At 34.5% G+C, this 14,593-nt stretch overlaps 1 protein-coding gene across 1 annotated transcript in view; it reads left to right on the plus strand.

The window, feature by feature from the left end:
* The window catches only part of DPY19L1 (dpy-19 like C-mannosyltransferase 1), a 41,996-nt gene that overhangs the window by 9,488 nt on the left and 17,915 nt on the right, over nucleotides 1-14,593 (plus strand). The window contains exons 5-11 of the mRNA XM_018075893.2: nucleotides 1,853-1,973; nucleotides 3,587-3,680; nucleotides 5,832-5,889; nucleotides 9,257-9,348; nucleotides 10,777-10,876; nucleotides 12,185-12,262; nucleotides 13,886-13,972. Coding sequence (XP_017931382.1) covers nucleotides 1,853-1,973; nucleotides 3,587-3,680; nucleotides 5,832-5,889; nucleotides 9,257-9,348; nucleotides 10,777-10,876; nucleotides 12,185-12,262; nucleotides 13,886-13,972 — 630 coding nt within the window. The remainder of the gene's footprint in view (nucleotides 1-1,852; nucleotides 1,974-3,586; nucleotides 3,681-5,831; nucleotides 5,890-9,256; nucleotides 9,349-10,776; nucleotides 10,877-12,184; nucleotides 12,263-13,885; nucleotides 13,973-14,593) is intronic.

Here is a 14,593-nt window from a genome sequence, read left to right on the forward strand (position 1 = left end):
TGGTATTAAAAATGAGTTTTAGAATCACAGAACAGTTGTGGTTAGAAGGGATGTCTGAAGGTCATCTAGTCTCAATGCTCTGCTCAAACTAGGGTGAAGTAGAACAGGTTGCTCAGGGTCATCTCCTTTTAATTTTGAATATCTCCACCTCTGGGCAGCTTGTTCCAGTGTTTGACCACCCTCAAAGTAAGAAAGTTTTCTCCTATGTATGGGTGGAATTTCCTGTGTTTCAATTTGTTTTCATTGTCTCTTCTCTTGTCAACCAAAAAGAGTCTGTCTCAGTCATCTTTATTCTGTGTCCTTCTTGTTGTGGACTGCCCAGAACTGGACTCAGCACTGAAGATACAGTCTTAGCAGTGCTGAATAGAGGGGAAGGGTTGCTCCTCTTCTGGTGACATACAGCCAAGGATGTATGTGGCTTTTTTTGCAACAAGGGCTTATTGCTGACTCAAGTACAAATTGTCCACCAGGACTCACAGATCTTTTTCTGCGAAACTGCTTTCTAGCTGGTCAGCTCCCAACTGTACTGGTGCACTGCACTATTCCTCCCCAGTGTAGGAGATTTCCCTTTCATTAGATTCCTGTTGGCCCAGTTCTCCAACCTGTTGAGATGCCTCTGAATGGCAGCACAAGCATCAGCAACTCCTTCCAATGTGTATCATCATCATGCAAACTTGCTGAGGATGTTCTTTTGTACCGTCATCTAGTCTGAAGATGCAGAACAGAATTGGCACCAGATAAAAAGAAATATTCACAACTGTCCCCTTATCTATCAATTCAGTCATCTCAGGAGGCTATAAAGCTGGGCAGGTGTAGTTACAAATTTACCTTTGTAAATCCATGCTGATAGCTTCAAATCAATTTTTTGTGCTTTTTAAGTTTGGAAGTGTTTTCCAAGAGGATTTACTCCATCACATTCTCAGACATGTTCTCTGTTTCCTTCTTACCCTTGTTGAAGATAGAAGTGATATTAAGAGTTTTATTAATTGTATGGGGAAAGAAAAGAGAGAATCATCTTTCTTATACATGTTTTCTGTGACACAGGGCTGAGACAGCTAATACTGCAGTGGTGAAACATATTTTCAATCTGAGAACCCCTGGGTTATAACTTTCAAAGCAACTCAACTGGAATGGCCACATTACTCATTTATGAACTCTATAAAGTCACTTATATCCTGACAGAATAGCTTGGTAATGTTATTAATTAATGATTTTGCTGTGAGATGAGTTGTCATTTTTCTGTGTATAAAGTACTGATGTTTTCTGTGTCAGGTGTTGAGATTTAATTGGGTTGTTGTTATAAGGACATTACAGCCTTTGCATGGAAAATGGAACTGCTGTCTTACATTGCGTCTGGAAACCCTTTCTAATGCATGCTTAAATTTAACCTATATAAAAATTTATCAGAGTAAAACTCTAAAGATTTGGTCCGCTAATATTCTTGCCAGGTGAAATAAAAATTAGTTGTTTTTAACGGATTTTATTTGTCTAACTGTCCTATGTCAACAAGATCTGAGATTTTAATATCTGATAAACAAAAATACTCAAATGAGTAACCTTCCAGACAATACTGAAATTTATAGGTTGTTGGTTTGGTTTTTTTTTTAATATTGCAGTTTGATGCATGAAATTATTTCTGTTGTAAAGCAGGCATAATTTTAGTCTATTAATGAACACTTGGTCTGTGTTGGATGACTTTAGGAAACCATGGTCAAAAATCCCAAGTTTTTGAGATAAATTCCAAGTTTAAAAATAATCCCAGATGAGGCCAGTTGTCATGACAGGTTACCTTGGGCATTGAGCTAATCTCAAAGTTCCTGTTCAGAAACTTCAAATCCTGTTTTCCTGCTAGGTGGTCCTTGCCAGCTGGTATCGCATGTATACTGGTGTTATGGATTTCCTTGGTGTCCCAACAAAAACGTGTTGGACTGTAAACAGAGGAAAAGGGCTTAGTCCTGTTGAAAGCTGTGAGGGTAAGTTGTGTTTTATTCTGTTTGTTTCCTGGAAGCATATAATTGTGGCTTTATATATTTCAGAAGTAATAAATATTCCTGTGGGTTTTTTTGGCTAAACCCAGGGTTTTGTCAGGTTCACAGCATTAGTGAGAAGCATGAAAAAGAGAGACTTTTAAGAACACTAGGAGTGAGAATGTGGGCTTTGCTTATTAGATAGCTCCTCCTACCTGGGTTGAATTCCTATACTGCACTTAGAAACTTCATAGTTGTAGTCTAAGCCTTCGTAATGTTGGACTATTACAAAGAATAAGATGTCCTAAATGTAATTGGAAGCCACTGTACATGTATTAAATTTCTGTAACTTCTGAACAATCCCAAATACATTCCAAGTTGCTACATTTCAGAATTTATCCTCTGTATTTCCTCACCTAATTTTAGAGATTTTTTTGAGAAATCATATGTAGTGATTCTGCTGGGAACAATCCTCTCCCTCTCATGACTATTCAACATAAGAATTTCTACCTTATACCTTGATTTTGATGCCAAAGCTTGGACACTACCACTTTTTTGTTAGTTTGGGGTTTTTTCCACATCTGAAATACTGGCTTGTCAGGTCAGTATTATATGATAAAAGTACCTTACCAAGAAGCACTTTCAAGATGTTCTACAGTCGGTTAAAGCTGAATGGTAGATGGTAGCTTGTGAAGTTGTTTCATTTTATCATTTAAAATGCCTTTGTGTGATGACAGGTTAGTATTTTTCCTTTACACAAAGGCTGTAACAACTTTCTTCAGAGCTTGAATGGTTCACTTTCTCTAAATCTGTTAGAAGCAATAAGCAGTGAATACATGTACAACTTTTCATTCCTGTTTTTTGTAAGAACAAAACCAAACCAATGAAAACACCAGTGACTGAGGCTACCATGTTTGGTGAGCATATCATCATCCTACTTTAGAGAACTGTCTTGCTGTATTTTCAGTAATGGTGAATAATCAGTTTTGCGTACGAAACTATGGAGTTTTGCTACCATTTTCTTTAATGAATAAGGCTTTTCATGCTGTTTTGCTGAAATGATGAGAGTCAGGAGGGTTTAAACAAATAGTGGGAAAGAGAATAACAGCAGAAGCATGAACACAGAAATGTCTGTTAATGAATAAATTGAAAGACTTGTGTTACTGGAAAATCTCTTGGCTTATAATGAAAGAAAGCCAAGAGCATTGTGTGTGATATGTTTAAAGATGGATTTACTCCTGCAAGGGATGGGAAGTGAGAGTCTAGGGAGAACAAACCTGTTCTAAAAAGCTCTATGAAATCAAAATATAGTCTGTAGAAAATGTTCTTAGTGGTGCTTATACCTTCTAAACATTGCAGGATTTTCTCTGCAGTTAATGTGTGTCCCTCTTGGCTTGTTCTGTTGCTGACTGCCCCAGTGCCACCTCTACCCTTCCTCTTTCTGTGTTTTCAGAGCTATGGTCTTCTGATTGAATCTTTACATTAATGTTGATGACATTAACTTTTTTTTGTTGTCTTTCTGTAAATATATTAGGATAGTACACTGATTGTGTGGTGGGTTGTAAGCAATATGGCCTTTCTTCTGTATTTGACAACATGTGTTAACTGTTTGCTCTTAGGGTTGGGAGACCCTGCTTCCTTTTATGTTGCTGTGATTTTTCTTTTGAATGGATTAATGATGTCACTGTTCTTCATATACGGTACATACCTCAGGTAAGGCAGTTGAGACTGAGCTGTTTAGTTGGTACTCGCTCTCAGTTTTGAAAAACTGAGTTTGAAAACGTGAATGTTAAAATATTTTTATGGGATATTGATTTTTTGTTTTTACAGCAGGAATGCTTTTATTCCATATATATTGTCACTAAAAGATTACTGAAATAGAGAACCTTTTTGCTTAAAATAAATGATGATGCTGGAAAAAAATTGCATAAAATTCAGTGAAGAGGTATCTCATTGGTACCACCAGGTTGTGGGTAAAAGTAGATGCTGTACATGTTTTAAACAGCTTTTGACAGGTTTCTGCTCTAAAAATTGTCACCATAGCTCATTTTTAAACAAAGTTTAAATGATGGTGTACTTTTAACCAAGATTGGAGTTTTCCCAAGTCATATTGCATGTCTTTCAATTTTAACTTAACTGAGAAGGCAAAATATTTTTTAAGATAATGCATTCTTTGAGATAGATTCTATACACTTCCCCTTTTCTATAAATTTGTGTTTTCAGTATCTGTCCTTAAATTTCAGGAACTGTAATACACTTTGATACAAAAATAGACTCCACTTTCAGCAGAAAAACAGAAGTGGAAATGCTTTTCTGTTTACCTCATCTGTTGGTTTTCCAAAAAATTAAATGGCAGCTATATTTTCCTCTCAGAGATGTAACTGGTTGTCCCCCTCATTCATGCTCTGGCTTCACTGTCTTGTGATTTCTTCCTTCTCTCTCTGAAGCTTGTACTGATAATTCAAATAAGAAAAAGCACAGGGCAGACACTGACAATAGAAAAAGGTGTTTGGGAGTAAAGCGTCTATATTTGTATTCCTTAGCATAGGAAATGAATATCTCATGTTTTGCAGAAGTAGATAGATTTGAATATTTGTGCAATTCACTTGTAATGTTTCTCTTAAGGGAGGTATATGGAAATCCACATTTTATATGTGAATGTCATTGAAAAATCAGTAAACTCTTCATTTCTCACTACTTTCTTTAGATAGCATAGACCTTGAATTTTATTTCTGGTTTGGGGTGGGTTTTTTTTTTGCAAATTTCGCTTTGTTTCCGAGATTACATTTTTAATGTTGAGCACATTATTTTGTCATTTTGCATTATAATGTTGACACTTTTAGAATTTATGGAATGTAAGGTTGAGTTTTATGTGCAAGAATGCACAATTCCTGAAGGTTGTTTTACTGCTCAGGTGGTATCTTAAATCGTCTGATTTTGTACCTAGAACCTACTGATTCTGTTTAACCCGTATTCTAGTGATGGGTGAAGGATCTGAAAGAATATGAAGGGGATTTTTTGCTTGTTTGTTTGGGGTTTTTTAATAATCTTAACAGCTGGCTGATGCTTTTGTTTAGTAGCAAAAATGGTATATTCTGTATATAATGGTACATTCGTTCACAGTAGTAGCGCACTTATGTGCACAAAAATGTTGCTTTATGTCATAGAACATGAGTAGTTACAAATCTGTCCAAACAAATTGCAACCTTATCTATTGCTGTTTTGAGATGGGTTAAATCTAAGCAATATCTTTGGGTTTAGTGTTGACTTCATGGTGCTATTTATTCAGTGGGTGAATTTGATTGCTATGGAAATGTAAAAAATCCTTAAGTCAAGGGTATTAAAGGTTCCTTGTGTTAACATCACAGTATTTCACATAAGAATTCAGTTGTATCTTGTATTGACCGTATAGCGAGTTAATTTTTAAATGTGTTTTTTGAACATGCTTGATTTGATTACCCTAAATTAATCTTAGATTCAGACCAAAATTCCCTGTTGGGTGATTGAGCACACAAACTCTGAAATTTACTGCTCAGCATCTTAGGGAAGAAATACTGCATTTGTATTGCCTGGTGTTTAAAAAGCACTCAGATGTAATGATCTAAACCAGAGTTTGTGAGGAGTGGAATAACTGTTTTACAAGTTATTAACATTAAAATTGGTGTTCTGCAGAAAATTGGTTTGCTCTGAAATAATTATCTAACTAGTATTTTAATACTGTATGTAATTTGTTGATTGCCTTCCCTTGATGCTTCAAAGCATTCCTCTCTCCCCCCCCAATAAACTTACCTGTACACAAGTCCTGCTTCATGTTTCAACGTTGACCATTATATGTTGTACCTGTTTTTCTTATTCTTTTCACAGTGGGAGCCGTCTAGGAGGCCTTGTTACCGTGACATGTTTCTTTTTCAATCATGGAGAGGTAGGTCTCTCTCCCCCACCCCTTTTTTTTTAATTATTATTGAAGTTTAAGCTAATTCTAATTTCATTAAATGTAGTGATGTTGCAGTACTATTAGGGAATGAATTTAAATAACTTTTAATTCAATTTAGATACACAAGTAAGACATTGAAAGCAAAATAGTCTCTGACTGGAAAACGTGTAGCACAGTTCAATGTATCACCTTGGTGCTTAAAATAAAAAATCAGAAAGGATGTATATTGTAAAGTGGTCCTGAGATTTAAATCTTAGTAGCACAAGTTTCAAAACATCAAAACACTTTATTTTTCTGCCCATTCCAGACATCACCAGGCTTCATGTACCATATGAGTAAGCTTCAGAAATAGTGAAAGTTTACTTTAAATTGGTATATATCTTACTGGAAATTCATGAATACAAAAAAAAAAGCACAGAGAAACCTCTGTAGTACTGATGTTTTGTTTTGGGTTGGGTTATTTTGTAGTGCTCATTTTATGTGTGAAAATGTATATAAATACAAATAATATAATATATATTATATATACATGCATATTTACTTTACTTAAAATGCAGATGGAAAATAACTACCTTATAATTTAGTTAAGTGTTGAATTTATGACTTGTTTTCTTATTTATCTGAACTGACCATGATAGAGAACACTGAGTAGTAAGAATATGTAGTTGCACATAACAGAATTAAAGATGCTTCTATTCATAGTGAGCTTTGACAGTTTATTATAAAACAAAAATCTGTGGGATGAAATAGCTATTTTATTTTTAAGTTTCATTTGAAATGTTTTTGTCTAAATATCCCACATTAAGAACTTTCACCCATGCCTGGTTGAGTCCAGATAAACATTACAGAGTTGCTGAACTTTTTTTGGTACTATAAAGGCATAAATACATTAGTGTGGATTTCTGTTCTTCTTAATGGCCTTCTGGAGTGAAATGACCAGGGAATACTCATAGAGTAAACACTGTTTTGCCAAATCTGTGAAGGTGATAAGTGTAACTTCAGAAAGAAATGACCTGAAAAATGGTAACAATAATGAAAAGAAACGCTTATTTCATTATGGCACAAACAGTTCTCCTATGCATCAGAGACTGTAGGAGAGCTTGTTACTCTTAATGGATGACTTGACTTGGGGGAAAAGAACAGATAATGCATGTATTTTGGAGAAGGGCATGAAATCAGATCTGCATAACTCTACACAGATGTAGTGTGGGCTTAGACAGAGCTTAAGTAGGATGACCCTGATTCAGGCAAAGTTGTATGGATTTCTGGAAAACAATAGGAATGACTTACAGAGGGTGCAATATTCGATCTCAGCTGGCTCTTTTTGTTTGTACTGTAGCTGATAAAATAATTCAGGAGTTGTTGGATATTGTTGTGTATATAATTATGGTGGTATATGTAGTTACATGTACATAGGTGGTCTTGCTTCACTGTGTGAATACATGTGAATCACAGGCTGTGGATGTGCGTCTGTGCACACGTGTAGGTCTTCTATATGCCTCTGATTATGAGCAAATCACCTTGTATGTGGTTCAACAGTACGTACAGTCGAGCTAGACCAGTTGCTAAAAATTTGCTTTCCTCTTTGGGAAGGATAGGACTGAGCTGCATGAGTAAGCCTGATCTGTGAGTCTTGGTATCTCAACTCTAATGCTATGTAAAAGTAGGTATTTAAAAATGCCTTCTGGCTTTGAGGTAATGATCCTCAGGCTGTATGTTTTTATTTGTGCTGTGCTTGTGCTACTCTGTTTTAATGATTTCAAGCTTAGTCAAATCTGATACATTTATACCTGCGGCAAAGTTGGTTTACAGCCTTGATAAATCATCCAGAGATGATTGAGTTTAGCATCACATTTCAAATATAGAAAAACAGCATGGCCCATGTTAGTCAATCTACTTTTAAGATAATGCTTCCTTTTTATGGTTCTATATTATAGTTGGCTCATCATTTCTTTCCTCTTTTATCTCTTCCAGTATTGAAAGATTTGGTAAATCAAATATTGCTGTCATCTTGAAAAATATTCAAAATGACTTCACTGCTTTAGAATAATCATGATTATATTTATTGCTTATAAAATAAAATTAACCAATCACATCTGTGCAGTCAGCTGAGGACAACACATTAGTATATATATTTATGAAAGCTTTATTTTAATGGTAATTGGTGTAGCTTTTGCAAAGAGTTCTTCTAGATGGCAAGAACTGTTATTAATGTGATGGTTTCTGTACTTTGCATTTATTTAACACTACTTCTATGCATTTTTTTTACACTAATAATTTAATGTGTTTGTGAAATAGCAAAACAATAAGCGAGGAATCATACAATGTTGATTCTAGTGACTTTAGTAAAACAGTATTTGAGAAGCAGTTTTAAGATGATAGGAAGCAAAGGAGAAGGAACATTCTTGCATCAACATCCTCCAGGGTTTTCACAGATTTATTGTGGTCCATGTTAAGATGAATTCCATTTTTTTCTGTAGTTGTAAAGAACCTACTTCTAATTTGTAGTGCAAATCTATTCATAGCCATTTTGAACCTATTTTTTGTATGTCAAAGTTGTCCTTTAAAGTTGTAATTTTTTTTTCTTGATGGTCAGTGCCATCTGCAAGCACTTTATAAAGAGCTGAATATAAACAATGACAGTTGTAGCTGAGCCATTTGCCATGAGACCCATTATTTATTTGCCATTCATCCCATTAGGAAATTATTGAAAAAACTATTCAGTTGACTTCATTGTATTATGCTTTGCTTTATTAGTTTTAAAGAGTGAAATATATGAGTTAGTATAAACTCTGTATGAGCTTAATTTCTTGTGTTCAGTTTTGCTGACCTGGTTTGGAGGGCAGCTTCAGATTTTATACTTTATGTGCTGTTGCTAGTAGAAATGTGAAATGTTTATAACCTAGAGAACTCTAGCTTATGAAGAGTATGTTGGTTTATCCTTCAGATCCTCTCCCCCACACACTTTCTCCTTCTAAGTGTGGCAAGTCACTGTCTAAGTTTGAGAATGGTTTTAGTTACCTGAAGGAGTTGATACTTTCGGCAGAAGCAGGGACAAGCAGCTGCTGTCCTGGCTTTTTTCTTGTCTGTTCTGTAGCTGCCACATTTAATTTTGGAAAAGCAATGATCTATTTTAGTTAAAGAGTGCATCATAGGCCTCAAGTTGGGAAGCTGCTTCCTTTCCCTCCTCTTTTCTGCTTCCTGGCTTGTTTTTTATAACTTTGTGTCTAAATCGCTTGTAAATTGATTTTTGCTTTATTAAAGTATCTATAGTTATTAATGCTGAAATACAAGTGCATGGAATTATGGAAATGTATCAGTGAATGTTATCATCCAACCCAGTTCTTATTTTTAGTGCACTCGTGTCATGTGGACTCCACCTCTTCGTGAAAGTTTCTCATACCCGTTCCTTGTGCTGCAGATGTTGCTTTTGACCTATATTCTCAGGTACCTTTCAATTTATACTTGGCTCTTTACAATGCTTTAAAAAAATTGAATGTCACAGGACATTTATTTAAATGCATTTATCTAAATATTTAAGTGCCTCTGTGTGCTGTAGCAATGTTATCATTAACATAGAAACTTTCCTGTGGCTGTTACATTGCAGACGCTGCACCAGTAGAACTGCAGTCATATTACTCACTTATTAAAAGGAAAAACTTTGCAACTTGAAGACATGATTAACATAAAAATCAGAATTACTGTGTTGGCAAATACGTATCTAAAGTAAAAATCAGAATTTTTGGTTGATGTCCCTTCCTTCCCATGAGAAACAAGCTGATACTTCATCATTTGGTTTTGTCCCTCTTGGAGAGTGGTATGTTGGTTGCACTTAGAATAAGCCTATGCTTTGCAACAGAGGATGCTATAGGCACCCATAAGCTAGTATGTTCTTGCAATTTTCTATGACTAATTAACTAGTCTAATTAACTAGTTCAGTGATTTAGAGCAGTCTAATTACATTAATGCAGGGATGCTCTTGAGTTCATTAGCCCTGCTTTTCTGTGATTGTTTCTGGCTTGCTACATGATTGCGTTACTGTCTTGCCTCTGTTTTGGAAAATAAGCATGATTGTTCGTATGTAAGGGCTTTTCCACCAACTCCATTGCATCAGATTTGCAATGTATTTATTATTTAGCTGAACTTAGTATTTATAACAAGAGATTTTCCTTTATTAGGTCATACCGCTTTGTAGTTACTGATGTCTAAAGCAAAAATATTACATGCTTGTCACTTATTTGTGTTTTTATGCCAGGAAAAGATATGTACTGTCTAGAATTTAGGGAAATTTGAAACATAACATGTTTCTGAATTGAACTTGAAGCTAACACAGGATGAAATATTTTAAATAACACTTATTTCAGGACATTGAGAATGGGCTTGTTTCAGTTATAGATGAGTTTCACGTATTTGTCATTATCTCCTTCCCTGAAACATCACTCAGGATTTCTAGCAGAAAGTAAATATGGAAGAAGTGTATAAGTTAAATCCCTTTCAAATGCAGACTGTTCTGAGAATAGTCGTGATTCCAGCTGAAGTGGAAGTGGTTGTGACCTGACTGTAGAGTTGTAACAAGAAGGTGAACTGCTTGCAAACAACACTTTGGCTTGCTGCATAGCAGGAGAAGACTTGTTTGGTAATCAGTGACTCATCAAATAGTTAAGAAACGTTAAGCATCAGAACTGTTGTCATGGAAACTCAAGAAAAAAAGGATAATAAATTTACTTGAGCAATGTTATTTGTAGTTGATCAATATTGTTAGCTAACTCCCAAGGTAACTGTGTTTTTATTGCATTTCCTATTGTGCTTTTCAATTATTTGCAAACACCTGTGTAATTGTACTTACTGATGCCTATTCTGTCTGTTTTTCCCAAGGATTCCGAATATTAATACAGGAAGCTTGATTGCACTGTGTGTTTCTAATATCTTTTTCATGCTTCCCTGGCAGTTTGCTCAGTTTGTTCTTCTAACTCAGGTAAGCCCATATTTACCTCTAAGGAGCCTCTTTGTCTAATCTGGGCAAATTAACTGCTTTGTATAGGCAACTACTGAATTCACAACTATACCAGTGCTTTCCTTTTAGCCAGATTTCACTCTTGTTCTCAGGAAAGATTCTCACCGTTTATCACATCAATATTTTTCTAGTCTTAAGTTTGATAGTTGACCACTTACACCACTCAGTGTTCTCTTTCCAGGACTAAAAAATTTACTTTTCCCTTAAAAAGAGCCTCCAGACTGAGATCAGTACATAAGAACAAGAAAAAAATTTGTATTTTGAAGTACAAAAATAAAAAAAAAAAAGGCATTGATCTTGCATCTCTTAAGGCTGGTCTTAATTTTTAAATGAAGCAGTGTTTGCATGGCATGTAATATCTGGCATGATTTCGCATGATTTCCTATTTAATTTTGATGAGTCTGTGAGTGGCACTGTAATCTTACTGTCTGAGATTTTGGACAGTTGAGGCAACTTTAGTTAGTGTTGAAATACAGCAAATGCTAATGTGAGCAGTAAGATACTGTCATACAGCACACCTTCTTAGTGTTTGAGTCAATTGAAATGTAGCCTGTTGACTGAAATCCGTCCATGTCTCCATACCTTTTCACTTGTCTGTCCTACTTGAAGCAGATGTTGGTTAGTCTGAATTGATAGCTTTGAACTATCAGTATATGCTGTGGTATGCAAGTGTTCTAACTGCAGAAGAGGAAGCCAGTAAATTCTGTAAAATACTGTGAGAAACTCGTCACTATAACTTGTTTAAGATGCTGGGCCTGAAATTTGAAATTACAGATTCACTTCATAATTTCATCAATTTCCCATGTGACTTTTAACAAGAGGCCTTATCAATGAATCAACCAGTCTTATTTTCCTCAGCAACAAATTGGGAATGTTTCCATATTTTGCTGAAAAGTTAAATAATCCTAATGAGTTATTCTTTGAGGTTTTTAGACTGATTTGGAGGGCGGTTTAATTTTTTTATTTTGTTTTGTATCTAAGGATGAAAGGTAATTCTTTACTGCTGTATTTTGGCAACTTGCATTTTTTATAAAACTGAATACTTATTTCTTAAATATCTAACTATATTTGATAATTGTTATTCAGAGCACCACAATAGGTTTTTTGATAGAAATGATTATGAAATGCCTAAGTACTGACTTAGCAGAAAAATAGGAAGAAAAGTTAATGATTGTTTGAATAATCTCTTTTTTTGCATGAATGTATATTCTGCTGGAAAGAGTACACCAGTACAAATTGTTTTAACTTCTCTTTCACTTTTCATTCTAGATAGCTTCGTTATTTGCAGTGTGTATTATGGGTTATATTGACTCCAACAAATTACAGAAGATACTAAATGCTCATATGGTAATACTTTTTTAAAAAATCTTTAATCTCCTTAAACATCTCAAAGCATCAAAAGAGACCATTTGTCTGACATGTTTTCCTTAGCTGCACAATGGTTTTCCTTAGCTGCATTAATGAGGCAGAGTGGGCCTGGATTTGAACTAAGATTGGGTTTTGAAAACTAGTGTAGTCTTGACCATGTAAAGATCTTGTGGTTTAACTGTTTGGAGAGTTATCTAGAAAGGAGAACAAGAAAATAAACTATTAACCTGAAGAGCAATTATTTTTTTTTTTTTCAAAACTTGTGAGAAAGTCAAGAAAGAAAGAGGTAATTAAAGGATGTGTAAGTTTCTGCGTAATATCTGATTTTAACTTTTAAAGTTAAGATAATGATCAAGATTTGCTACCAGGAATTTTGCTCTTTGAAGTGAGATTGAAGTTTTAAATATAAAGGAAGATGTGAACAACTTTTTAAAGAAAGATGATTGTCTTTAAAAATATTTTTTTGCTAAAATTAGGCTATGCTAACTCAATGGACAAAAAGAGAATATTTACCTCAGGAAAGAAACTAAATTGTCTTTCATATGTTTTCAAACATTTTTTGAAATACTCTAAATGGTAAACTAAAGGCAGTAATAAGTTCTGTGCAAGTCACTTCTCATATAAACCTGGGACACTAAATACTTCTTTCCAGTCAGATTTACAAGGGAAAATTTGCAAAAAAGCATATTTCTTAAGAAGTTCTTTGACAGTAGCAGCATGAAATACTTTAGCTTTTTGGCTTATGTCAATAGCTTTATGGGTGCTAAAGTGGCATAAATAGCCTATTTTCAGATAGATAAACAATCATGTTATATTACAGAGAAAGCTGAATGAGTCTGGGTAAACTGCCAGTCTCTGTTTTGTGGCGTTTTCAATTTTTGCTGCCCCCTCTCATCTGTGGAAAATGAAAGTGTGAGGAAGAGAGTAGAAAAGTGTGCAAATAACTGCGTTGTTTTTCTTTATTCCCGTGCGTAAAAGACAGAGCTTGCTCATTGATTTTGCTCTCCAAGTTAGAAAATGTAATTCAGATTGCTTTCTATCAAAATGAAAGCACAGTAGGAGATCAGGATGGTGGATAAAAGTTTTATTTCAGCCTTGATTTCAAACTCATATTGTTAGGTGCATATGTCAAACAGTCAGAGTTCTGCTTCCTTGACTTTGGGGATGATTGTATTTTAAATATATGCTTGTCAATTAGGAAGAAAGAATGCGACATTTTATTCAGCTTTTTTGTGTTTGTCCGGAATTCTGAAAGGTAACAAACAGGATGGAGAACTAAGACAACAATTTGAAAAAAAAAGAAAAATGTTTTTAGAAATAACTTCAGAAATGTAGCTGTTGTATCACATAAAACGAATTAATCCTATGATCAGATCTTTTTGTCCTTAAGCACTTTAAAAATGTAAATTAACACAATAATATACTTGACTTACTGTTGCCATTAAGTCTTATAGTCACTGCTTTCAGAACGAATCTGCAAGCTTGAGTATCAAGCTTTTACTTGCTGTGAAGCAGGTGGTTTTCAATTTAAAACTGTTGACAGAACAGGTAATTCTTACCTTTTCTATTTTAAATTTAATTATTTTTGTTTTCTTCTTTCAGGTATCTCTTTTAGTGTGTTTTATTCTGATGTTCGGTAATTCAATGTTACTGACATCATATTATGCTGCATCTTTAGTAGTTATCTCGGTAAGTTGTTTAGGAAAAAAAACATGACATGCTAAGACTGTAACGCTGTACTGCTATAAATGTATTGATGTAAAATGTGAAACTGCTGCATTACCAGACATGAGAAATCTTTCACATGAGAGACAGAATTAGACCATGAAGATATCTAATGAATGGGTAAATACTAATTTTAAAAATGATGGATTTGCACCAAACCCCTCTTCATAAGAGAAATTCAGTTAAGGCTCAGTTCACCTATTTTTATAGTGCTCTTCTTTTTATAAAAATATAAAATTTTACCAGGTTTGTATTTTTAACCAGAGTAATTGTAAAATAAGAGGAATTGTAAAGGAAGAGTTTCACTTAAATGCTTCTTTATTAATAGTGAACCCGTTAATGCAGAACAACTGACTAAAACATATATAACAGTGGTTTAAGACTATTTGAAACTACTGAATCATACTGCCACGTTAGTGATATTTTTCACTGAAGACCTGTCATCTTGTTGTTCATTGTCTTAATTTTTCCTTAAATAGGAAAAAAACCCACGATCTCTTTCAGTTTCATATAGTTTCTCTGAAGGTATTTATGTACTTAGGAAATAGGACTGCGTGAACAGATCTAGTTTGGCTTACTACAAAT

Source organism: Manacus vitellinus, unplaced genomic scaffold (assembly GCF_001715985.3).
Source record: "Manacus vitellinus isolate BGI_N305 unplaced genomic scaffold, ASM171598v3 scaffold_3_pilon, whole genome shotgun sequence".
NCBI lineage: Eukaryota > Metazoa > Chordata > Aves > Passeriformes > Pipridae > Manacus > Manacus vitellinus.